The sequence below is a fragment of the Carassius auratus genome, chromosome 20 (genome assembly GCF_003368295.1).
Source record: "Carassius auratus strain Wakin chromosome 20, ASM336829v1, whole genome shotgun sequence".
Lineage (NCBI taxonomy): Eukaryota > Metazoa > Chordata > Actinopteri > Cypriniformes > Cyprinidae > Carassius > Carassius auratus.
This window is the reverse complement of record NC_039262.1, coordinates 6,444,965-6,470,266: the sequence shown is the minus strand read 5'-3', so window position 1 is coordinate 6,470,266 and position 25,302 is coordinate 6,444,965. Positions and strand designations below refer to the sequence as shown.

The 25,302-nt window shown below is 35.4% G+C and overlaps 1 protein-coding gene across 12 annotated transcripts in view; it reads left to right on the top strand.

Annotated features, from left to right (window-relative positions):
* The first annotated feature begins 334 nt into the window (after nucleotides 1–334).
* Nucleotides 335–25,302, top strand: part of trdn (triadin) — a 38,361-nt gene continuing 13,393 nt past the window's right edge. For 8 of the 12 annotated variants that reach the window (XM_026290681.1, XM_026290680.1, XM_026290676.1 and 5 more), the window contains exons 1-10: nucleotides 336–699; nucleotides 3,795–4,004; nucleotides 4,859–4,897; nucleotides 9,072–9,125; nucleotides 11,021–11,149; nucleotides 15,413–15,439; nucleotides 17,265–17,291; nucleotides 19,084–19,947; nucleotides 22,209–22,310; nucleotides 24,133–24,189. In XM_026290681.1, the coding sequence (XP_026146466.1) occupies nucleotides 684–699; nucleotides 3,795–4,004; nucleotides 4,859–4,897; nucleotides 9,072–9,125; nucleotides 11,021–11,149; nucleotides 15,413–15,439; nucleotides 17,265–17,291; nucleotides 19,084–19,947; nucleotides 22,209–22,310; nucleotides 24,133–24,189 (1,525 nt within the window). In that variant the 5' untranslated portion in view covers nucleotides 336–683. Of the gene's footprint in view, nucleotides 700–3,794; nucleotides 4,005–4,858; nucleotides 4,898–9,071; nucleotides 9,126–11,020; nucleotides 11,150–15,412; nucleotides 15,440–17,264; nucleotides 17,292–19,083; nucleotides 19,948–22,208; nucleotides 22,311–24,132; nucleotides 24,190–25,302 lie in introns of all 12 variants that reach the window. The other 4 variants (XM_026290673.1, XM_026290682.1, XM_026290677.1 and 1 more) reach the window with 4 other exon arrangements.

Here is a 25,302-nt window from a genome sequence, read left to right as displayed (position 1 = left end):
CACACGCATTCATTTGCTTCACTACTGCTTCCCAATCTTAGCTAAAAATCTTTATTAAAGAGATATGCATTATGTCATGCTTTTAACGTATAACATGCAATATTTCATTATGTAAATTAGCAGAAAATGGTGCTGAAATGGATCAAAACACATTTCAGAGATGCAAGATTTTCATGTGTGCAGTTGCCTTCCGCACACTCACGCGATGACAGCCCAGCTCCTCTTCAGGGGTAACACCCCTGGCCTAAAAAGGCAAAACATAATGCCGTTGCTGCCGGGGACTCTAAGAATAAACCACACAGTCCAGTCACAGATAAGGTTACCTTGAAACCCGTCCTCCCCTCTCTCCCATGTTTCCTGACCCACACACACATCATGGGCTGGTAACAAACATAAGGTTAACCTAGGGCTTGGTTTGCTCTTTTAACAGCCTAGCTTTGTTTTTTCCCCCTTCCTGCTGGTACTTGGTCCCAGCTGGAAGTGTATAGTTTTTATCCTATGTCACTTTAAGCAACAGGTGCCATTTTTGTCTACTTCCTTGTAGGGGGCCCTGACACAAGCGCAAGTTTTATTGGGACTCTAACAGGAAAGGCACAGAGAGCCACTGTGGTGCTTTCGATCGGAAAAACTATTCTGGACCGGGGGAACTGAGTCTTGAGATTGTGTTTTCAGCCTGTTAGTGCATGCAAGAGATGGAAGGTACTGTCAAATTCATTTTCCAGTTACATTTCTATGTGCATTTAACAATAAGGTGTAAGTCAAGCAATTGTTAGTGTATGAAATTTAAATTATGCTACTAACAGTATACAGTCAAGTATTGTACTTTAACTTAAAGTCACTTAGTCAAGTTAACTGTCTCTTAGACAGCAACCATCTGCTTTGCAGGGGAATTTTATGGTTGAAAGCTGCTAAAAATACACCATATCATATGGCTTCATGGGAATCTGTAGTCCTTTGAAGCAGGCCTTTAATATTGCAGCTTTGTAAGGGGTTTAAGGTAGTGCTATCAATTAAAATATAGTTAAATCAGCTAGAGACTGAATATATTTAAAGGAATAGTTCACTGAACATATTTGATTAAAACAATGATTGATTTACAAATCAACCATCACAACTTCTCTCAAGAGCAGCAGCTGTCAAGATAATCAGTGAATAACAGTTTCACAGTTATAGTGTGACTTCAAAACTTGGAATAAAGTTACAGTAAGCTCAAAAGTGGTACATGTGACAAAGTTCCAGTTTCTCTTCAGAAAATATTAATTGACTTTGGTTTCATTTAACTCATGGATTTAGATATGTGGTATTCTCAAAAATGTTCCCCAAGACACTGAAACCCTGTCAGTTTCCAAACCAAAAAAGGAATGCTTTTAAAAAGTTTGAAACCTTTTTAGAGTCATTATCAGTGACTTGAGATAGAGTTCCAAAAAAAAAAAAAGCCAATTATTGATGTCAAGGGCCTGCATAAATGAGCCCCAGTCTTGCGTGAAATGTCTTAATGTTGCAAAGACTTAAAAGTAAATGTGATATTCTGATTAAACTGTGAAAAGTCTCTCAGATCAGCCTGAATAATTCATATTTAAAGTGACACTTGAGGGAATAGCAGCGCAGAGTGTTTTTTATGCTGACTTCATTGTCTCACCAGCTCTCGCTTACTAACCTGGGTTTAGTTTCCATGGATATCCACACACAGATTTGAGGAGGACAAGGTCTCATATTAGAATACGCAAAGAGAATTTTATGCGCCACCTTCCGCCGCTGTTCGGTTTACAGTGCAAAGCCAGTTGAAGTGGCATTTGCACAGTGTTGCCATGGAAAGACTTCTCCTAAGCCTTTTGTGTACACTTTCTACGATCTTATGTTCTTATACAGATACTCAAGTTTGTAGACAATCTGCAACGGCGTAGTCATGATTACACCGAAAGATGCAGCATTAGTACAAATCACATGCAACTAAGAATATGGTGTCTACAAAAATCTTCTTGAGTCAGCATTTAGATGGGACACGTATTCCTAAGTTTGACAACAGGGACAAATGTGAAGAGATGCAACAGGTGGTCTCAGCTGACACTTTTGGCATGTAACAAAACCCCTGAACACACAGACACGTCATTATGTTCAAGCAAAAGTGGAGCCAGTGAAAAATGTTGGATCTCTGGGCAACAGGGCCAACAGAAACAAGAACAACTGCCTTGATCTTGGCTCAGATTCACAATAGATCCTCCACAAATTCATTTCTGTAAACACAATCACAACGGCTTGCTCAAGAATGAATCATTTACCATGATTTAAGTCAACGATATTGGCAAAGATCAATCAAGGGGTCTTGTAAACGTAGCGGCGTATATAAAGGTTACGTGTGTGGTGTATGTTTGGACTCTCTAAGCAGCAGTTCAGACTGAGCTGCTGCAAGAATTTATATCAATTTAGAAAAGAGGCTTTCAAAGGGGCTCCGGCCAACAGATGACACAGCGCCAGCATTCCTCATGTGGCCTTGGAGATGTTTTAACGATGAAACATTGCCATTGCAGATGTGTGCCCTATCTACAGACAACAAGTTCAATTCAATCTCTCTGCCAGGCAATGCATTGATAAAGACAAAAAGCAAACATTCATCTGCTGTCTAGCTGTCTTTGTCTTCATAACTCTTCGGTCTTGTCTGCACAGAGAGTGAGCAACATGTCAGAACTTTTAATATTATGTGCATACAGTAGACAGATTCCCTGAATATCTTTGAGCATCAAAAGTTTTGTTTTCATAAAATATGTATGTGAAAAATCATACTATTTCCAACATATTAGAAAACAAGGCATTATTTCCATCTCATTTGTGCTGAAATTAAAGTTGCAGCTGCTAAGGCTTATTTATAAAACATAAATGACTCACTGTTTGAAGTGTGCAGACAAAATACCCTTTGTTTTGTCTGTAGATGCTCTATGCAGACAAAATAAACTATGTTTGTAAACTAACAACCTCAGATGCCTTATTTCTGGGAGCATCAACATATCAGATGGTTAAGGGAGTTAATAGTAGCAAATGTTTTCATCCGTTTTGTCACTGCTATTAAAGTCAATCAGACCCAAACCTTTTATTTAACGCCAAGAAGAATAAAAATTGTATAAAAATGAATCCATGAATTGTATATGGCAGGTATATTGTTGAAGTGGTGCAATCACTTTATATGATGAATATTTTGATCAAATAAAACCAAAACATAAAGAGTGTAACAAACTTTTGTAAATCAATGAGGAGGAGGTTGGAAAAGACGAACATTTAAACACAATTTTAATAAATAAACTAACACACAATGAAAGTAAAAGAGGCAGCCCCTCATGGACGACTATCGCATAAAACACAACAACATAAAATCCAGGCCTGGTCGTCTCTTAACCTTCACTGTCATTATTCCTCCTTTTATTTTTCCGGAGCTCCTCTGTGGGACTCGAGACCAATGAGTGGCACAGGTGTCATTCATTATAATTTACTCCACCCGCCTTGCTCTGTTCCCACAGCTCGCGGCACCGCCCCACTTGTCACACTGAGAAACCGACACATTTTATATTTTATGGTGAACTATCCCTTTAAAGTGCTCATCACACCTGGTTTTATATTGTTTCATACTCTAACCTTCTGGGCTCTAACACAACCAAGATGTCAACTCCACCAGTGACTAAAAACTTGAACTGGACCATAAATTATCAGCTCGAACCAATTTGAATGGGTTCTTATGGTTTTACGTGTTTTGTACCAGTCTTGTTTACATTCATCCATTTATGAACCTCTATTTGTCCCTACAGCACGGTCCTCCACCACTACGACTACCATAGTCGAGACTAAGAATGACCTGAGTGCAAATCCCACACGTTCGTCAAAACGCACCTTAACCGATGACCTGCACACTACGTTCAGCTCCCCCATGGCTTGGATCCTCGTGCTGGCCCTCATCGTAACCTGGTCAGCTGTGGCGGTCATTATGTTTGACCTGCTCGACAGCAAGGGTCTTGAAGGTAGGTTCAGCTCTCTTATCTTGGTCCCTTCGTTGGAAAGTTATTTTGGAACAGTTTTCCTGAAGAGATTATAGGTTTGACACAGCAGTCAATTATTTTATTGGTTACCTGATTGAGGGCTTTATATTATTTATTAACTATTGGTAGGGTAAAACAGGACTCCGATGAGGTGTTATTGGATGCTTGGACGAGTCTTTACAACGTGATAAAGCTCCTAGCTTGTTTTCTTGCTGGAAGTTTATCAGCAGTGCCACAGGGCAAACTTGCGAGGCTTCTATAAAGAGCGGGAGGGAGGGATATTGACTTGAATCCTGATAGCAATGAGACAAGGATAGATAGGGTGTCCCGTTGGCTGGGCTGCTATCAGCCATGGCTGCATTCATGTGGAGTCAGAGAAAAGTCCTTGTAGGTCACCACTTTCCCCTTGTATTACCACCTGATGATATATTAGAATCCATTGTAGATGGGACTACATAGAATGACTGTTTTGGTGCTGAATTGCTTGAAGTTGCAGTCATCTGTTCCTCCGTGTGTCAGTAGTTCCATAATGACAATTTTGAACTCTTCAACTGTTTAAAAAAATTGTCATTGTTTAGCTGGATTTATCACTGTCATTGAGATCACATCTCATTCACAATTCATTCCATCACAAGCTCTAGAACACAAACACATTAACCCATTTTGAAAGTATTTCAAAAAGGAAACATTAGACTTTCATTGTCATGTAGTTCACTACATGATTGCACCGCCCCACATTAGGAGTCACATTTACATTTACTTATTTCTAATAAGTTTCCCTCCTTTTTCCACCCTGTCCATCACCATGTGTCATCCTGTTGCCATCCAATAAAAAGCCCATACATTATACTGTGACGACCCCTGTTTACCACCTGGTAAAGACTCTCTGCTTGCAGTTCAGTGCTAATGCCAGTTTTTGCGTGTGCATGTGTGTTTTCCTGCATGCAAACAGGGAGCAACTGTCACTCTCATCTCAAACATTCGTTCAGACATGCAAATTTACTGAACCATGTAATCTGTCTGTCATGAACACAACATCACTTCCTCTAGACTGTCATGCATTTCATTCAGTGTGACACTACACCTTTGACTTTATCCTAATGGGAAAGTGAATTGCGGAACTAAGTTCACTTTGAAAGCAGATTGCACTGTGCTTTAAAAAAGTGATTGCTTCAGATTTCAGACATCTGATTGGGTATTACATTTTCTTCAAAAACATTTGTGCCAATGAACGGTGCCATTAATTTTCTCTATACACCACAAAGAAAGATTAATCAGAATTTTTGTCTTGCTTTCCATTAGTAATATCTAAACACCTATAAAACAAGATAAATTTACTTCATAAACAAAAATAACAAAGTAAGACTTGTTTGAAAAAATGCATCTAAACCACTAGCAAAGAGTATGATGTCCTCTTTTGAGCATAGTTCACAAAATTTTCTTACACTTGCAAAAACACTTGCAAATGGGGTAATAATAATAATAATAATTCAAGATACTTTTTAAAATGAGTCTTTTGCTTTTAAGGAACAACAGTTAACAGTGCATATTAAAAATGAAAAAAAGGTGTTGTGTCACCAGAATGTACAAAAGTGTTCATCTTTCATATTCCTGTGCATAAAATAATGGTTTATTTTGGTCTCTTAATTAAACACACATTACAAAATAATGCATTTGTAATTCCAGACATTTAATTTTTTCAGTAATTTGTAATTCCATATTTTGTTGTACATTGAAATGCAACATGAATCTAATTCAACCTCAAGAGACAAAGATATCTTCTTACCCATTATATATATATATATATATATATATATATATATATATATATATATATATATATATATATATATATATATATATATATATAAGCTAAGTTAATCATAAACATCATAAATCAGACCTCAGTATGGCATCATCAAAATGCTTGCAGCACTGATTTCATCAGAACTACAATAACATAAAGGGAATGAACACCATTTTTATTCAAAGTGTAAAATGCTTTAAAATCATGTGCATGCAGCAAAGATATTAACTATCATCTGAAATTCTCAGAACAAAAATATACAAAACTTTTTAATTCAAAACTGTGGATTGTATATTGTTTGAGAGACTTTAAACCATTGTTTTATTTGAGCCAGCATGACATCAATAAGCTTTGTGCCAATTGCTCCCTTCCACCCTATGATATCCAACTTCAATGTGTTGGCGTCTACTTTGCGATATTTCTTTCAATAAGCCTCAAATTATTCACTACAATCAATTAATTTTTCTCTAACATTGATTACTATGCTTTGAAAGCACTGTAGCGTGACTTAGTTTATTAACTGTGTGGTATTGAACGGCAACTCCTCTTTGCCATGCAGAATGATTTGATTCTTTTTTCATTAAATGCATTGAGCAAAACAATGATATTTTACCTGTAGAATATTAATGAAGTATTCTATGTTGCAGATTTCTCACGCTCTTTACAGGAGAAGGAATATATACTTTAATTTCCCTCTCAATGCACAGCTAAGCCTGGAGAAATGGCGATGCGGAATCATGGGGAGGAAGTTGGCGCTTTGGCCCGTCTTAACACAACCTTGCATTTACAGAGTCTTTACCATTTGCCTTCAGGCGGTCTATACGATTGGTTCTCAACTGGTTTTGCTTCCGAACCCAAATTTTATAATGCACATGAAGACCCAAAACAAAACAACAAATATACATAATAACAAATAATAATATTAATATTTAGTTTACTCTGTGTAGCTTTTATCAATGTGTTTTTAGGATGAAGGAATATCTGCCAAAATGTCTTGCTGGAGTCTGTCTTCATTTTGCTAGCTGTTTAATTTGCACCAGAAGCCCAACCAGCTGAAAGCCGGTCTACAAAAAAAGAAAATGGAAAAAAAAAAAAAAGCACAAGAGACCGTGTATTTCCAGCAATTACATTGAATGGCAAGAATATTGTGATGACAATAAAACAATTTTTAAAGGTAAAAGACACCAGGATTATACTGACACTGCCAAAGATGACAAGAAATGATGGCACATGTACAATAAGCCATTAAAATCCACACTGTGTATAAACATATAATATATACATAGTTCATGACTGGTAACAAACTTCTCTAGTTCCCTTTACTGCTGGAAAGCTGTGGTCATGAAAAGAGGAGTCAAGCGCAGAGGATTGTGCAGTAGTGAGGGGTGAAGCTTCACTCACTTTCAAGACAGGATTCAAAGACCACGGTGTTCCCCAGTGCAGAAACTAAGATTCTGTTGGGAATCATTCCCCTCATGCCTGTGGAATAGTCTAGTGTCCTTTTTTTGCCCTGTAGACCTCACATGACTGGTCTATGCAACACTATAATTCTATGAACAGATTAGATCAGCATCTACACATATAACTAAGTGATACACATACTAACTTTCTAAGCAACTGAGATCATCAATGCATCAGAGTTTCTCAAAACATTGATAAAATTGAACTAAAGTACAAAATGTGTAAACAAACCTTATGTTTGTCTGTTATACTGCTTTCTGTGACTTTGCCAAGTAGGGCATGTTCTTTCATTTCTTGAGCAACAGTACGATCAACCTACTGTACCATTTAGATTTTTCATTTGGCAGCATGTCCTACTTGGCAACATCATAGTCAGCATATCATAGCCATGACAAACTGCAGAGCTAGATTTTCAAATATGCAGAATATTATCATGTGCATTAAGAAATTGATTTCTTACCACCAATGACATTCCTGAAAAAAAAAAAAAAAATCATACACATACATATTTAAGAAATATTTACTTTTACTATTTAAAAAAATCTTATGCCTATATTATACTAGAAAAAGATGTTTGGGCAAAAAAAAAAATCCAGATTAAGAAAATGATTTCTGCATTGATTAAGAAGAGCAGACCCTCTGCACTTTGTCCTCAAGATATGCATAAAACGTGAAGACATTCATTCAGTTTGAGCTCATTGTATTTTTACTTAAGCATTCATCTGTATGGCTTTGTGTCTCTTATATTGATTTCAGTGGTTCAGCAGCATTGCCCCTAGAAAAATGTCTATGGTTCAGATATCTGTTATAGCTCAAGAGATTTGTTGGAATGATCAGTTATGTAGCTATCAACTGTCGTCTCCGATTTTTTCTTTTTAGGAAAAAAACAAAAGGAAAGGAAAACAAATGTCATGCATAAACACATTAATGTTATGAAAAGTTATATATAGCATGTTAGATTTTTTCACATCTTGGCAAATCTGATCAGCCTGAGACATAGCTGGAGGGGTCCCATTAAACATTATAGGTTATTCCTCTAAAGGAAACATATATGAGAATCTGGAGGCATATGTAAAAGTTTCCCTTTGCTCTCATTTTAATCGTATTGCTGTCTAGAGATATTAAAGAAATATAATTTGTAATTTGTGAGATTATACGTCACACTCAAGCACCCAAAAATGTAAAATGTTGTCAGTTTTGAGTGTGAGAGCTTGGAGGGAAATACTGAATTTCCATAAAGTAGGTTAAAAAGTTAATCAAACAAATGTCACTGAATTCATCAGTATTGCATTAGCATTTCTATGTTACAGAGATGTCACAATTACATTATGAGGCTTGAATTCCTATGCAGCCATAAGCAGACCTGAGAAAAGAGAGAGTGTGACAATTAAATTTGCCATGAACTAGTAAATGCTGTAAAAAAAAAAAAAATTATAATACAGTGTCTTGCATAAAACATTCACACTATATGTATCCTGCCTCTACCTGTTCATTTTTTTTGCAAAATGTTAATGTTTGCGGTTTCATTTTCAATCAGCTAAAGTGTTTTTGTAATCACTGTGACGTTGATTAATACCATATGTCTTTTTGCATACCTTCCCTGTGATTTTGTGCCATAAGTGTGATTGTGTTTTATTTATAATGGTGGTTAAATTTCCCTGATTATCCTGCCTACAGTTTTGATCGTGCTCAGTGAAGACGACCCAACGAGAGTGTGTGTGTACAGTATGTGTGTGTTACTATCCCACACCTCTCTGCTTCTGTGTCTCTCATCCTAACAGGACCTCAGCCACACCGTGTCAGGAAAACATTTAAGGAAGCAGGCAGCCTTAGAGGCAAGCCATCTTATTTCTTTTATCTTACCGAGTGGTCTTAGGCAGCAAATCTGAAGTAGTTAATTAAATGACTAAACCAAGGTCATTGTAAGGTACTAGAAACAAAATTAACGGTAAATTTAATTCAGTCATCCTAAATGGCATCTTCAAGCAGCATTCTTAATAGAAATAACCCCTTTTCAATGTCAAGGTAAATGTTTTAGTAGATCTATAAATGTGAATCATGTGAATTATTAGTGACTTCCTTTGCCAGTTTAATCTGGAGAAAAGATATTCACATGTCGATTTCACAGAAAAACACTGCAAAATCAGTGGTGCGAGATCTCTTTGCCTGGTCAATGGAAGACAGGTTATAAATCAAAATTTCAGCAACTAAAACAGCTTTACTGCCCATCTAATGTAATTTAACAAGCTGAGTTTAACACATGCTTGAGAAATTTAGAGCTACTACAGATTATAGCATCTGGTCCCCAGAATATTTTATAATCAAATACGAATTTATTCTAGCAGTAGTGAACATGAGGGTGTTTAGAGGCTATAATGGAGGTCTGAGGAGTCTGGAGTCTGTGCATGCTGTCACGTCGTCACCCCTGCATAATGGTTTCTGGTAAAATGGCTTTGACTCGGGTCATGCTGTTTGCCTGCTGATAACTGCAGACAGACAGGCACTACAAGATGATGTGTGAAATATGATGAGCATTCCTGTCGATGGGCAGTTGAAAGCAGGAAAACCCAAAAGTCTCCCTAAATGAAAACAAGTTTTACTGACTTGGCATTTATATTTGTAGCTGTATATGCAAACATACATGCACCTAGCTGTTTTCGGCCATGTGGATGTTCAGTCCTTTTTAACTCCTGAATTTGGAAATCATCAGTCTGTCTTATTGAAGATGTCATTCAGGGTTGATAGCACATACACATACCGTGAAAAGAAGAGTACATACAGTACATGACCAAAAGTATGTGAACACCTGCTTTTAATGAAATACATAAATACAGTACACCATACAATTAAAGTGATAGTTCAGCCAAAAATGAACAGTTTGTAATTGTTTACTCACCCTATAATGCTGTTCCAATCCTTTGTGAGTTTCTTTCTTATGCTGAACATAAAATGAGATATTTTGAAGAATGCTGGTATCAAACATTTGATGGTCCCCATTGACTTCCATAGCATTTCTTTAGCTTACTATGGAAATCAACGGGGACCAACAACAACAAAATACTTCAAAATATCTTCTTTTGTCTTCAGCATAATAAATTGTATTCATGTATTTAATACAACTTAAATATTTTCCACGTGTATATATCTGGAAAACATTTATTTGTCTAATATAAGAGTAAGAAAACCAAAGAAACGTTTTAATCCCGTATTACATAAATATACTATAAATATGCTCAAATGCACACTTGTTTATCAGGGCATGACAAAACTTCTCCAGGCCACAAAAATACCCTTAAACAAGTGCATGACTGTATATTTAATACAATTACATTAGAATAGAAAAAAAATTAAAAATTATATATATATATATATATATATATATATATAAAATGATTTCTAGACTATAAACAGTTTGGAAAACGTAACAATTTCTAATTCAAGCATCAATAACTACAACTAGAAATGAAATTCCAATAGAAATATGGTTTGAGGGTTCAGGTGTCCACATAATTCTGGCCATATTAGAGTATTTTGTATGTCATTTTTTTCTTGAGATAGATGTTACACAGATAAAGATCTTCACATGGTTTTGAAGAGTTTTAACAAAAGACTGTGACAGGTTTAAGGTTTTTTCTGTTGTTAGAGCTAGTCTAAGATGGCTATAAGTTCATGTATGTTGAGCATATGGAAATATGTGTCTTAAGATGCCCTGTCTAAAACATGCTCTTAGGGGGTATTCAGCACATCAGCTCTGATCCCATGAAGGCGGTGAATGAAGCCATGGACGACACAAGCGATTGGATAACATCGATCTTGACTTTTATGACTAATTTGGTAGCACCGGAAGAGGAGGAGGAAGGTATATTAAATTGTTGTAGCCTTCATTCAACATTAGCAGCACGATTACATAGCAAAGTGTTTACTGTAATATCAACAGCATCTCAGAAACCATAGACTAACCCACAGCGGTTTGATCTGACGAGCCATGTGTACTAATAGGTCTTATTAGAAATCTAACTTGCTTTTATGGTCACATTTTCCCCTTCTGCAGAATAAACCTGCTTTAAATGGTTTCCCAGAGGGATTAAATATCATGGATTATATTTGTGCCAATATCTTATTTAAGGCAGTCTACATTCTGACATTATATTATCAGATAGAAAATTCTACATGATGTGTTTCATAACCAAGAAATATTAAAGGATGGGTCACTATTTTACAGCTTTACACTACAACGAAGAGTTTTGAGAAAGAGGACGAGGAATTTCTACCAGGAACTGTCAGCCCTAACTCTGTGTGCCACATGTGTGATTCTACAAAATAACAATAAAAATACAACAAAACAGTATCACATCTCTGTCGTTAATCTCTCACGTCAAATCTTCTTGGTTTCTTTTGATAGTATAGTTATTCAGTGTTAGATTCACAAAGACTCACACATACTTGGTAAAACTGATTTAAAAATATTTTCATTTATGCGCATTCATTTAGCAGATACATGTAGAAACTTAGGAATAAGAATACAAGCACTAGCAATTGATCCAAAGAGGACAAAATACTACTGTACAGAATTTCATTTAAGCACTAAGACAGTATATATAGAGAATAGATTCAATTATATTATAAAAAAATACAGTGTAATATAATAAAATAATGAGGTTATAATAATGGCAAAAGTTACGTTCTGTGGTGAGGATAAATATAAACAATGTTATTGATCATAATTGTTGTCTGTTTTCAGGGAAAACATTTAATTTACAGTATTAGACAAAATAATGTGAGAAAAATTGCATAAGAGGTTTTAGAGAATGTATATTACATCTATTATTTTATGTAATTGTAATATTAAGCAAACCTTTCAAGAAAATGTGATGATAATAATAATAATAATAATAAACAATTAATTCAATATTCATTCTCTGAAAGTCTAAGTCTTAACATCTTGCATTTTTAAGTACACTGAAATAAAGAAACTGAAAGCACCCACAAAAAAAGGTGTAAAAATAACTTTGGTCAAAAATTGCAAGCAAATTCCACAATTACAAAGACACAGCACGTAGCACATTAAACTAATATGACATTTTAAAGTAGAAAGAGTGAAATAGTATTTTCTTTCAAACGGTGCTCTTATAGTATTTATTTTATTTTATTAATTCTCAATTTAAAAAAAAAATAATTGTAAAATTATTGCTTTTAAGATTTTTACTCTGTATATTTTATTGGAAAACAGCAAAACAATACTGATTAAGATTTTTTATATATATAACAAATGATGCATTATTTTGATCAAATCAAATAAAAGGAGTCATTTAGTAGACCTTAAAATAAAGAAAAACTGTCACAAAGGGAGAACAATAAATCTCAGAAAATATTAAGAAGCAAAACAACCTGAGATATCTCAATCTCCCCTCTTTTAATTTTGGAAGCTAATGGGTCATTGTGGTCTCATTGAGGGTAGCTCATATGGCCCCGTCTTCAACCACAGATGCACTTAGAAAGGTCATAAGCAATGTTCATTAGGTGCTCAATCTCCTCTACTTTTTACCCTGATTTTGTATCAAGTTTAGATTAGTGGAGTTAACTTTCACCTGACTTCTTTGACCTTGAAAATGCTTCACATCTGTTACAAGACTATCCAAAGAGTATACAGTGAGGGTATAGAGGCTTAGTAAAATAGCAAACAAGGCTGCCATTAAACCGAATTATTTTATTATAGGCAAATATATGCCTATTTGCTTTCATCTAAAGAATCTCAGAAGATAAGTAGAGTCTATTAAGATTAAATAAGGCCTATGAAGTAATGAATCTACATTTTAATGGATTTTACATTTTGGTTAATTACCAGTGACCACATAACTGTAATCAATTAACACAACGCCTCAAGACTCATCATTATAAGCATTTTAAGATCTACATGACTTTACATTACATTACTACATTTAGCTAGGAGTATATTTATCATAAGAACACACACGTTTGGAACCATCTAGTTGAAATACAGCAGAAATAAATGTTTATGGGACTGTCAGAGAACAGAACAGTATACATATATTCACACTTTCAGAAACATTCATAAAGGGACCTCAAAGCAGAGAGAGAGACACAATAGTGACATTGCCAAGATTGTTGAACCAATAACACGCTTGGGTAAGATTCCTAATAAAAGTCACCTTGAGGTGATCATTTAAAATAAATGCATGTGGACTGACTGCCACATTGCCTCAATAGCTCCAGACAGTTATCAATGAATGCTTTTTAAATTGATGGTTACCTAACATACCAGCAGCATTTTATGTAGATCATCTCAGCAAAATAAACAAACAAACAAAACAAAAAATGCAAGAATGCAAGACTATACAGTCTGATCACAACATGCACATAGACAACTTATATAGGCCTATATATAATTTGTTTTTGTGTATATATATATATATATATATATATATATATATGTTGTGTTTTGTGTATATATATATATATATCAGTTTGTTATATATAACGAATGCATAATATCCCAGAATGCTTTACTAGTGCTGGCGTTTCATCGTTTTATTAGTACCTAGAAGGATAGTGTATTCAAACTATGGCTGAAAGGTGTGTTTACCTGCCGCACTGGGTCGTTCACGAGCAGCACGTGCAAGTGATGAACTTCATAAAGACCTTTGTCCATGTCTGCCAACGATAGGATTTAGTTCCACGTGTTCTTCCAGATAGTTGGTTCTCTGTGTACTTTTTCATTCCGTGTTATGGCGCTAGAAAGCGCTCTAAAATAATTAGTGCCGGAGTAACTGATTCACTCTTCTGAATCACGAACCGATCGCCCATTAAACCATATGCTCTGAACGATTCATTGATAAGAACCGCTTTGAAAGTGATTCACTTGAGAATCGGACCTCGCCTAGTTTTGATTCTAAAGTTACAGTACCGAACATACGATAACATAACTGAATTAGTGTGATGTAAAATGTTCTTCAGACAACAATTTATCAATAAATGTAAAACAATTAAATAATTAAATTTACGGTATCTGTGCATTGCCTATTGGATTTCTTTGAATTGATTCAGTAAAGCAACATCCTGTGTGGTGTTCCAACGTTTTTCTAGAGTCTATGGTTCTAACACAACTCTTAATATATTTATATTTACATTTATTTGTATGTAGGCTATGTATGTACAGTATGATAGTACTAGCTTGAACAACCATGTAATTAACAAAACAATTACTGAACACGACATGGTGTGCTGCCTGAAACAGAATATTACAGCTATTAACCTACATGATTAATACAAACAAAGCCTTGTTATTTTATAATACTGAATGGCCCTTATGTATTGTATATGAATCAAAATGACAGTCCAAGTGATGCATTCTGGGAAATGAAATGTTCACATTATATCAGTTCTTCCACCCTGGTTTAAAGGTTTATTTAAATACAATGAAATATATAAACTCAATACAAATTTCCATTTAGGTTTCAAATCAGTTGTCAATTGTGAATGGTGCGTAACCTGATTTACTATAATAGTAGCTACCATATATACAGTAATGGCAATTTATTAACATTATGAGCACAGATATCCAAAATAAAACAACATTTCATAATCAGTTCTAGAAATTAGAAATGTCATATTAATCAGGAAAAATATTACTTCAACCCTCTATCTAAATCCACCATGCTTTGCTGTTCAGTTGAATACTGACAGATCTATTTATGGACCACAGTAAAACAGGCTCGGCAGATCAAATTGCTCAGCAGACAAACAAACTGATTGATTAATCATTTTAATTTTACACGAATGCATTTAAAGGCATGAAGGTAGCTTCACAATAACTTTAAGATTTAAACCTGTCATATGCAAATTAAATGTGTAAGTGTTAAAAAAAGATAGAAAAGACTGTGCTGTGTGTGTGTGTGTGTGTACTTGTGTTGTCATGCCCTTTTTTTCTTTTATAGAAGTTCTAGAGGCTAGGAATAAAGTGCTGTGAATTGCAGACAATCCTCTTTCCCTCTCTGATCCACATTTATAATTTATTCACCCCTCATCAATGTTTCAAAAGATCTATTTTGTAGGTTCTACTCTAACACTGTCTTCTGTATTCCTTCCTCCTCTACCAATTTAGGTGAGCATCATTTTGTGAGGAAAAAAGGTTAGTATCAAACTCTGGGCTTCACTTTGGTCAGGTAGCCTACACAAATAAGAAATGCATCATTTTAAAAGTGCACTTTGTGATTTTTCCAATATTAAAAAAGTTTCACACATACAGTAAATAAAGTAAAGCCAAGGTGAGATTAATAATCTAGTCATATCTTTAAGGGTAGGACAGTGTCCGTTGCCTTCTGCACATCTTTTATTCATATAATATTCAATTATTAGAGCTTTTCTCTTTGGTGACCTTGTGAGCTGTACGTCCTTCTGCATAGTATTCCAAAGCATTTATTCTACATTTAAAGTGTGACAGCACTTATAGGGTGTGAAGTGCTGTTTGGCACAAATAATAATATTCAGTAAGACGTTTTGAAAATTCATACATTACTGCTGAACTAAATAAATATGCATATCTCTCCACAAAACGCTTCTCACATTAGGTCAGTGAGACTTTCAGCTGTTAATTGAGAAAGTATTAAAAGCAATTTTTGAAGAGCTATTATTAGTTGCCTGGGAGGGTGGATATTTTGTCTGTTATTTGGGCTGTTATTGTTTGTTTTTTATTTTTATTTTATTTTTTGTATATTTTTTGCTGGATTTGGAGTATCACATTCAAGGCTATAAAATAGTGTTCTCCCAAAGCAGTGTAAATGATCAATGATCCTTTATGATCTTAAAAAGATTAAATCACCCTCAAGTTGTTCCATTCCCCTGTACAGATTTTTTCTTCTGTCAAAAATATGTTTTGCAGAATGCAGTCGCCACTGTATTTCCATACAATGCAAAGTGAATGGTGACTTGCAGCTCTTAAGTTCAAAAATTCATAAAAGGGCATGACAAAGCACATAAGGAACAGGCTGAAATTCTGATTACTAAGAATTTTCTACTCTTTTACAGCCATTGACATGCCAGATTTCTACTTATTGAAATAGCAGAAATGAAATATGACAGGATGATATGACTATATGTGCACTTGTTTTCTTATACTTTAATGGTGCTTTTTGTTGTTGTTGCTGTTTTTGGATGGGTTAAATGCAGAGCAGAAATTCTGAGTATGGGTCACCATACTTGGCTGAATGTCACTTCACTTTTTGGAGTTTAAAATCCTGTGGTCATCATTAACTTTCTTTACAGTATATCCATGAATATACTGTCCTAAATCTTCTTTTGTGATTTACGATAAATAAATAATTAATAAAAATTAAAATCATAGGGATTATCCATTTAATTATGTTATTATTAATTATGTTTAATTACATTACTAAGTCAGTATCATGTTTTAAAGTATGTCTCAGTGGCATAAGGATAAAGAAAGGAGAAAAGCTAAATTTTTACACTATTAAACAAGGGGACCTGTGAGATCAGTGGTGCACAAACTTTATGAAGGGCAGAAATAAAAAAAACTCTGAAATTATATTTCTGAAAAAAAAAGGCAATTCTGCATTATATCCAACTATATTAATAAAATGTATTAAATAAAATAAAAATTAGATAACTAAAATAAAAAAATTTTGTTTTTTTTAAACAATTTTTACATCTTTTCTTTTTTTACCTTTCAATGCAAAAATAGTAAAACAAAATAATTCAAAATAATTAAATACACAAAAAATTGTTCCTATTATTTCCCCCTCTTCTTGAGATATGGCATGGCGGGCTAAATCAAAGGTCACCAAGGGCCAACTTTTGCTAGCAAGCGCTATTTTTTTGGTTCCTGGCAACTCTGACTTAGAGACTGTGCCGCATAAAGAACTGCATTTTTATACCATGCATTAAACCTCACATTAATTTAATCAGTTGTTCATATGTTCTGTGTCTCTCTCCTCTAGGAGAATTCTTGCCACCAAGGAAAAAAGGTTTGTGTCTTGAAGTGCGCTTGATGAGATTACATTCATTAGAGAATACATAAACCATCAGCATAACAGATAACAGTTTGCTTGAGTCAGTAATTAACACATTTATATTACATTTGCATTAGGAGGGCAAGCATTAGAGTATTTTATGGAGAATGGGCATTATGCTGCCATTGATTGTGTTGTTACATTTAGTGCCATTTATAATCTTTTCCCTTTGTTTTCACACACCCTAATTATGCTCCACATGCTAATCAGTGTTCCATAAAGCTGCATGTATTTGTTCATTAACATCTTCATGAAATGATCATTAAGCTCTAAATGGTAAAGCTAATGCAGGAAGCATCTAAACACAATTATCAGTTTCAGCTAATGCAAATGTTTGTGAATAAAAATAGTCTCACGTGTGTATAATAAAAGTCTGTATTTGATTATATGGGCAAGACATTGGCTTTCATTTGTCATATTAACACTTAAGGGAACTCATAACTTGGTGTGGCCCAGTTTTTCTTTAAAGGTACAGTCCATAATTGCTGACATAGGGACACCTAAGAGACCAGGAAATTAGCTGTGCACTCCTTAGACATATGGGCAGTGTCACTGGAGGAATATGATAAACCATAATTATTGTTCTAAGAAGATGCTATATGCCCTGCAGTCACACAGTAATTTTAGCTGCTGTGAACTGCCCTTTTGCAATGCATTTTATTGTACAATGCTCAAAGAACCTCATAAAGATGCAATGATATGGTTTAAGACTGCTGTTTTCCTTCCTGTGTAGAAAGAGGAAACAGAAAAAAAAAAAAAAAAAAAAAAACTACTTATGTATTTTTGTGGGCTAAGACCTGGTAACCAGTTAGCATTTTAACCCTTCTGGTTCCATCATTTTGAAATTAATGGGATTTCTGAAAGGATGTTTGGTTAAATGCCTGAAATAAGGTCTGTGGTTAACACAAGCTCAACAAACTCATTTTAACCTTTTATTCTATGAAGAATACATCAGTAATATCTCAAATTATTATTTTTTTACTTGTCTTTAAAAAAGCAGTTGTTAACCATTGCATGTGACTACAGAGGTTGTCAGGAACATTATGCCTAACAGAAAAAAAAACATCCATTCACTAGTCCGCTTTTACAGCTTCATTGTGTTAATTACTATTCCATCTCAATAGAGACAATGTTTTTTTAAGTAAAGACTAAAAGAGCTGCCAGAAACTTAATGGTGGTGATACTGAAGTCATGAAACCATGTTATAGTTTGTTTATAGCTTACAATTGAGTTGTGTTCATTCGTGAAGATGATCAAAATGTGTAAGAAACATAAACTTTGTTGGTCATTGAGTTTATGTTCTGCAATAATCCAAAAGCCAATGGCAAGGGAACCAGGGTGATGCTAACTTCTGGGTTAGTGTTCAAAAATACGTAATCACCTCAGTTGTTAATATGAATTCAAAACTGTCACATGTCACAATAGAAGAAAAGATGATCGCAATTTCAGTTTCAATGCCAACTTTAACAGACATTGACTAAGAGGTCTCACCAAGCTGAGCAATGTATTCTTTTATCCATCAACATTTCCAAATTCTTCATTTTTTTTTTTGATGTAGCTATTTGCATGTCTTCTGAGTATTCAACTAGTAAAACACGTATGATGCATAATATAACATCTGATATGTTATGCATTGTATTGTGTATGTCTAGCCATATATTATTTTGCTTCTGGCAAATACAGTGAGGCTTTTGGTTTCTTCTATTCTTACAGCTTCACTAATGTTTCTGAAAACCTAATGATATAGTTGCAGAGATACGGGCCAAGGAGATGTTACAAGAGGAAGGGGAGTATGAGGAAGATGAGGAGGAGGAGGAGGAAGAAGATGAGGGGCTTGCTGAAGAAGATGAGGAGGAGGAGGAAGAAGAAGATGAAGAGTATGAGGATGAAGAAGAAGACGAAGATGGTGATGAGATCGAAGAGGAGGAAGAAGAGGATGAAGAAGAGGAAAAGGGAGAAGAAGAAGAAGAGGAGGAGGAAGCAGCAGCAGCAAAGGAAGCTGTGGAGGAGGAGGGAATTGAAGAGGAGGGTGAAGAAAAGGAGGAAGAGAAGGCAGATGCTGAGGAGGAGGAGGAGGAGGAGAAGGAGGAAGAAGTAGCAGCAAAGGAAGCTGTGGAGGAGGAGGGAAAAGAAGAGGAAGAAAGGGAGGAAGAGAAGGCAGATGCTGAGGAAGAAGCAGAAGATGAAGAGGAGGAAGCAGCAGCAGAAGAAGCTGTGGGAAAAGGTAAGGAGGAAGAGGAAGCTGATGCTGAGAAGAAAGAAGAACAGGAAGAGGAAGCTGCTGCTGCTCCTGCTGTCGAAAAGGAAGATGCTTCTATCCCTGCTAAACCTTATGAGGAGAAAGAAGTCACTTCTAAAGAAGCTGAGGCAGCTGATGAGGAGGAGGAGGACAAAACTGAGGTAGATAAAGAACCACCTGAGGAAGAAGATGAAAAAGAAGATATTCCTGCTGATGATGAAGAGAAAAAAGAAGTAGATGACATTACTGATGATGACCAAAGTGAGGAGGAAGATGATGACGATGAGGTTGAAGAGGCTGATATCGCCATTGCTCTTGGTATTGTAGCTGATGCTGGTGCTACAGTCACTGATGTTGAAGCGCCAGAAACTGGTGAGGAACCTATACTTCTTATGGCTGATGGTGATTCAGAGCTATTAACAACCATAGAGGAGAGTGCTGCTAAAGCTGATGATGCAGTAGCTGATTTAGCTGACTCACAAGATGGCTTAGCCGCAACTGATATCCCATATGATGACCATGATGATAAGATAGCAAAAGATCGAGCTGGGGATCACGGTGAGGTAACAGAAGGCAGTCTTAAAGATGAGATTGGTGCTGGACTGAAAGACGCTGACTCTGAAAAAGATATAACAAGTGAGGTTGAGGGTGTTATTGAGAAGCCTGAGCTAGCTGATGATGTTGCAGAGAAGGAGGAGCAGGAGGGAAAAGAGGAGGGAGAGGAACAGATAAGGGGTGAGGATGAGGAAGATGATGATGCTATTATAGTAACAACACCTGTAGTTAGTTCCGAACTAGGTGGAGATGAGTCAACAGTGGTGGCTGATGAAGATGATGGCTCTTCACCTGAGAAAGGTACCAAGATTATTTGGTTTTTGACTCTAAAAGATGGTAAATTTTTGTTTCGTTTTATTTGTTTGTTTTTGCGAATCTTTTTAATGTGTCCGTGTCAAAATAATATAGCCAGTAATTAAATATATAGATTTTTTTAAATAAAAGTTTTGGGACATGCATTCTTCTGCTGATTCATCAGGGTAACATAAAATATTGTTGCAGTTTCCTGGGTTTATTCAGTAGTTCTGCAGCACCATCAATGAATTTATGTCGTAAAATGACCAGCATAATCAATGTAGTCTGACTCCCAAATAACTTTTATTTACTGGTCCTTTTTAGTGAATCAAAAACATACAGTGTGTCCAGTGTAGTCCATTTTCCAAAGGAATGACTTGGAGTCTGTTTCTTTTTTGTGGACCAAAAACAGAGCGCAACCAGTATAGTCCGATTCCCAAATGATTCACTCTGAAATTGTTCTTTTTAGTAAATCAAACACATACAACCCAACCTATGTAATCCGATTTTCAATGGAGTGACTCTTGGGTCAATTCTTACACTAGTGCTACTTGCGTAGTCCAATTCTTGAATGAATCATTCTAAGATTTCTTTCTAGTGAATCAAAAAAATTCAACGTAACCAATGTTATCTGATTCCAGAGTGAATTACTCTAATACGTCAACACTTATTGGTGAATGCATTGCCTTTTTTCAATAGTATTATGTAAAATAATGAATTCAGTATTTTAACACATTCTGTTTGTTTACGTTTTATTCTTTTATTGTACATTTACAGCCATTTATTGGATTTTATTTATGCATTTATTTACAATATTCCTTAAAAGTGGCAAAAGAACAGGAACTGTTAGGAAACCATATAAGAATTGAAAGTCGGAACTCTTTATAAATCTGTAACTGTATAAAAACTCAAATGTACTGCCTGTAGGTCTTATAGATTTTAACCAAGCACTTCAATCATTTAGACATTGCCATCACACAAAAATAGTTTAGGCAAAGTTCACTACTATACATATTCAAAATATGCTGGTAGGAAAGAACCCCATTTGAGTTTGTGATTGAAGTCTAATTCATGCTGTGTTGATCAAAGAACAGCAGCTGGTGCATTGCTGCTCAGCTGCCAGTGAAACAGTTAGAATCCATGAGAGACTGCTTTCAAGTAAGCTGTCACCAAACACTTGTCTCCAAAGGGGTCATTCAAGGGCATCAAAGTTCTGGATGAAACACTGGGTTAAGCCAAATGTAGATGCACTTTCAAAAGAGTGAAGATCAAAATAGGTTATTAAGGCTAGAATGAATAAAAAGTTAGAATTAGTGGTCATAATCATTGTCTTAGTAGCAGCTGCACATTAAGCTATTGGTAAGTTTTATGGATACAGCTTATACCTTTTGCTTTTTGCTAATGGTAGTTAAACATAGGGCAGCTTGACTTTACCTTGCTAACTTAATTTAGCTGACTTGCTAATTCACTTTGCGCAAAACTAAACCACCTGTTCCAGCTCCTAACTCGCCGCTGATATTGCTAATGAAGTCTGAATGATTATGTCTCAATAGAGTAATTGAAAATTATTCAATTTTCCTGAATGTAAATTAAATCTGATTATATTTCTCTGTGAAATGCTAATGCAATCTAGCCACCAACAATTGAAAATTTGAGCTTCTGCCAAAATCGCTTGGCAGCGTTCAAGAATAACAGGTCAAAGGAAAATAAATTGCTACTGGTTACTTAAAGTTGTGAAGACTATCTGGCGAGCCTTATAACTATATTTGCTTGTTTATTCAAAGACATAAGAACCCTGAAAGAAGAAGAGCGGGATGAAAAGGATGCAAGCACAGAGGAAGGGGAAACTGCAGAAAAAGCACCAAAACCAGAACCGATTGCTAAAGGTACAGTAGCAAACATAGCAACATTTTACTTGCATGAAGCATATAAAATGAACCAGAATTAAAATGATAAAATTATGCCAACACTAATGAGCTCCAAGGTTATTGACTGTGGAGGAGTGGTGATCTACAACAAGCCTGATGGCGGTGGATGCAGGAGAAGAGGGCATGTGTGTGTGTGTGTCTGTGTGTGTATGTGTGTGGCTATGGATGTGAGGGTTGAGCAGACCTTCAAGTCTCAAACTTTGATCTCCAAAGACTTCCTTATGGCTCCATTTAGAAGTTGACCAGCGTCATCCTATCTGGCCGAACACCACAAAATCATTAATAATGCAAAAAATATATAATCTCAGCCATGTTGAAATGAAAGCACAAAAAAGCACAAAGATTCTCTATGGTATGATTTTCTCCTGTGAGATGCATTCCTCCCTTTCCAATTATTCTTGTTATTTGATTTATCGATATGTTGTTGAACTAGAATTTTACTGAATTCCTCCTGAGGGCATAGGATCCTACTGGGTATCAGAATAAAATCTGGAGAGGAGATTGGGGATAAAGCCATGTGTGTATTGCGAGATGGAAATCTAATCCCGCTCTGAGACAGTGTATGACACAGCAGAATCACAGACACAGAGCTCAGATGAGTTCAGAGGACTGACTGCTGCTGCTTCTGTCTGGGAACAACAGAATGAGGTGTGCTTGTGCCTGCAGAGACAACACTGGAACACAGTGACATACACATGGTCCCACAGGAATACAGAGAACTGATACTTATACAGAGAGGTTCAAATACTTTTGGTAAAGAAAAAAAACTAATTATACTGTCCATTCAAGAGCACCTTTAGAAACCATAGCAATTTTTAACTGATAAACATTTAGACAAGGTGCCATTCAAACTGTACTTTTCTAGTTGAGTACATGTTGAGAGTCTGTTTTTTATCTACAGTGATTTTGCAACAACATATTGATTTGCATTCAGTCTCCTGCTGTTTGTGCAATGAGCAGATTACAAATGCATGTAAAGCTTGTGGGCATTTACTGTGTGCTTGCTTTTTACAGTGTGTGTGCTATCATAAATATATAAATATACATGTGTGTGTGTGTGTGTTTGTGTGTGGGTGTATTTTATTTTATTGAAGAGTATTAAAAGTGTATATTCGGTTTTATTCAATAAATAAATGCCAGCAATAAAGTCTGGTTGTAAAATGTACTTAGTGTAGTGTGTGTGCTTGCTTTGGCTCCATCATCAAGGAATATTCTGGAGTCTTTTCCCATCTGTTTCATGTCCAAAAATATCACAGGGTTTCGGCGTGCTGATCTGTTTTATTGACAAGGTTAACTCAAATAGATTTGACTTGTTTTTGACTTTACTACTTTGGACTTTAGTTCTTTAGAATGTTGTGCGCCGCAGAAAATTACAGCAATAACATCACCCCCGTTCCATTTACTGCAGAGAGCAGGCCAGAAAAATGAGAATCTCGGCCCTGCCTGCAGGCAAACAGCAGATACTCTGTCATTCCTCTATCAAGAACATCATTAGATATGTTTCACACAACAGAATAAATCTCTGCCGAGAGAAAGCAGCCTGTTGTTAGGGGAGAGAGAGCAAAAATGTGGGACTTGAAGAGATCCATTTTGACCCATGGGGTTGAACAGTCTGCACAGAAAGCACAAACAGAGTACAAAAAAGATCTGAACATCAAAGTTGGCATTGTGTGGATGTGTCTGTGTGTGTGATGTCTGTGTCTTTTGTCTTTCTATTTTCTTTCTGGACTGTGACACTCACCTTTTATTGTGTTTGCTTTATTTCTTAAAACACCGGCAGCCGAGGAAGTGAAAAAAAAAGAAGTAGAGAAACCTGCGGCAGAGGCTGAAAAAGAAGGTCAGTACATAATTACAGTGCTGCTATTGTTTCTCAATAGAGTAACTTATTTATTTATTTTTATTTCATTTCATTTTATTTAAAAGGTCAGTACACAATTACAGTTCAAATGCTACATTTGTCTCAAAATAGAGACATTTTTATTTTATTTCATTTTATTTTATTTAAAAGGTCAGTACACAATTACAGTGCAAATGCTACTTTTGTCCCCAAATAGAGAAAAGTCTATTTTATTTTATTTTATTTTATTTAAAAGGTCAGTACACCATTAAAATGTAAGTGCTGTTATTGTCTCTAAATAGAGAAACATTTTATTTTTTTTATCTAAGTTTTCTTTTCTTTAATTGTTATTGTATTTTTAAAAAGAGAAGGGTGTCAGTACACAATTACAGTGTGTATAGTGTTGCTTAATTGAATTTAATTGTATTATTTTATTTTTTTATTCATTTCTTTCAGAAATTAGTGACGGTGACTTTAAATACACAAGGAGCAGCGCTATTCTAATGCAGTCTAGTTACACTGGATTGTGATTTTGGTTTAATGTGCAAAAGAAGCACAACTGTTTATTGAATTTATCCTAAGTAATTTCATACAGAAATCTGCACAGATTCAATATATGAAGTTTCAATGGCAAATCAAAGTCAAAATGATAATATCCTATCTTACAGCTTTCAATACCCCTGTTGATCTTAATCAGAAAAGAGTAAATGCATTTTATTAGCTAATAATATTCTGCACCAAAGGTCAGTGAGAAAACAGTGGAAGGAAGAAAGAATGCATGCTGTTTTAATAACACAGATTGTGTACTCGGCTGCAGGGTTGACTGATATCAAAAATGGCATTAGCATTTTAGGTTAAAGGCATTTTGAATGACACCTCCCTGTAATTCCCCGCGAGCATGTAAGCAACACAATCAAAACCAGCTTTTTGAATTTCAATATAATTATTATCCAAAGAGACTTCTTGGAATTCTCACAGCCACTAAAAACCTTTCTCTGCTTCTCAGCCAGTATCCTCAGATATGTCATTATTGTTAATCTCCGTTTGTTGGCGAGGTTGTCAACCTGTTTTTATTTTTAGCTGGCCTCCATCTTGTTACAATAATCCAATCTC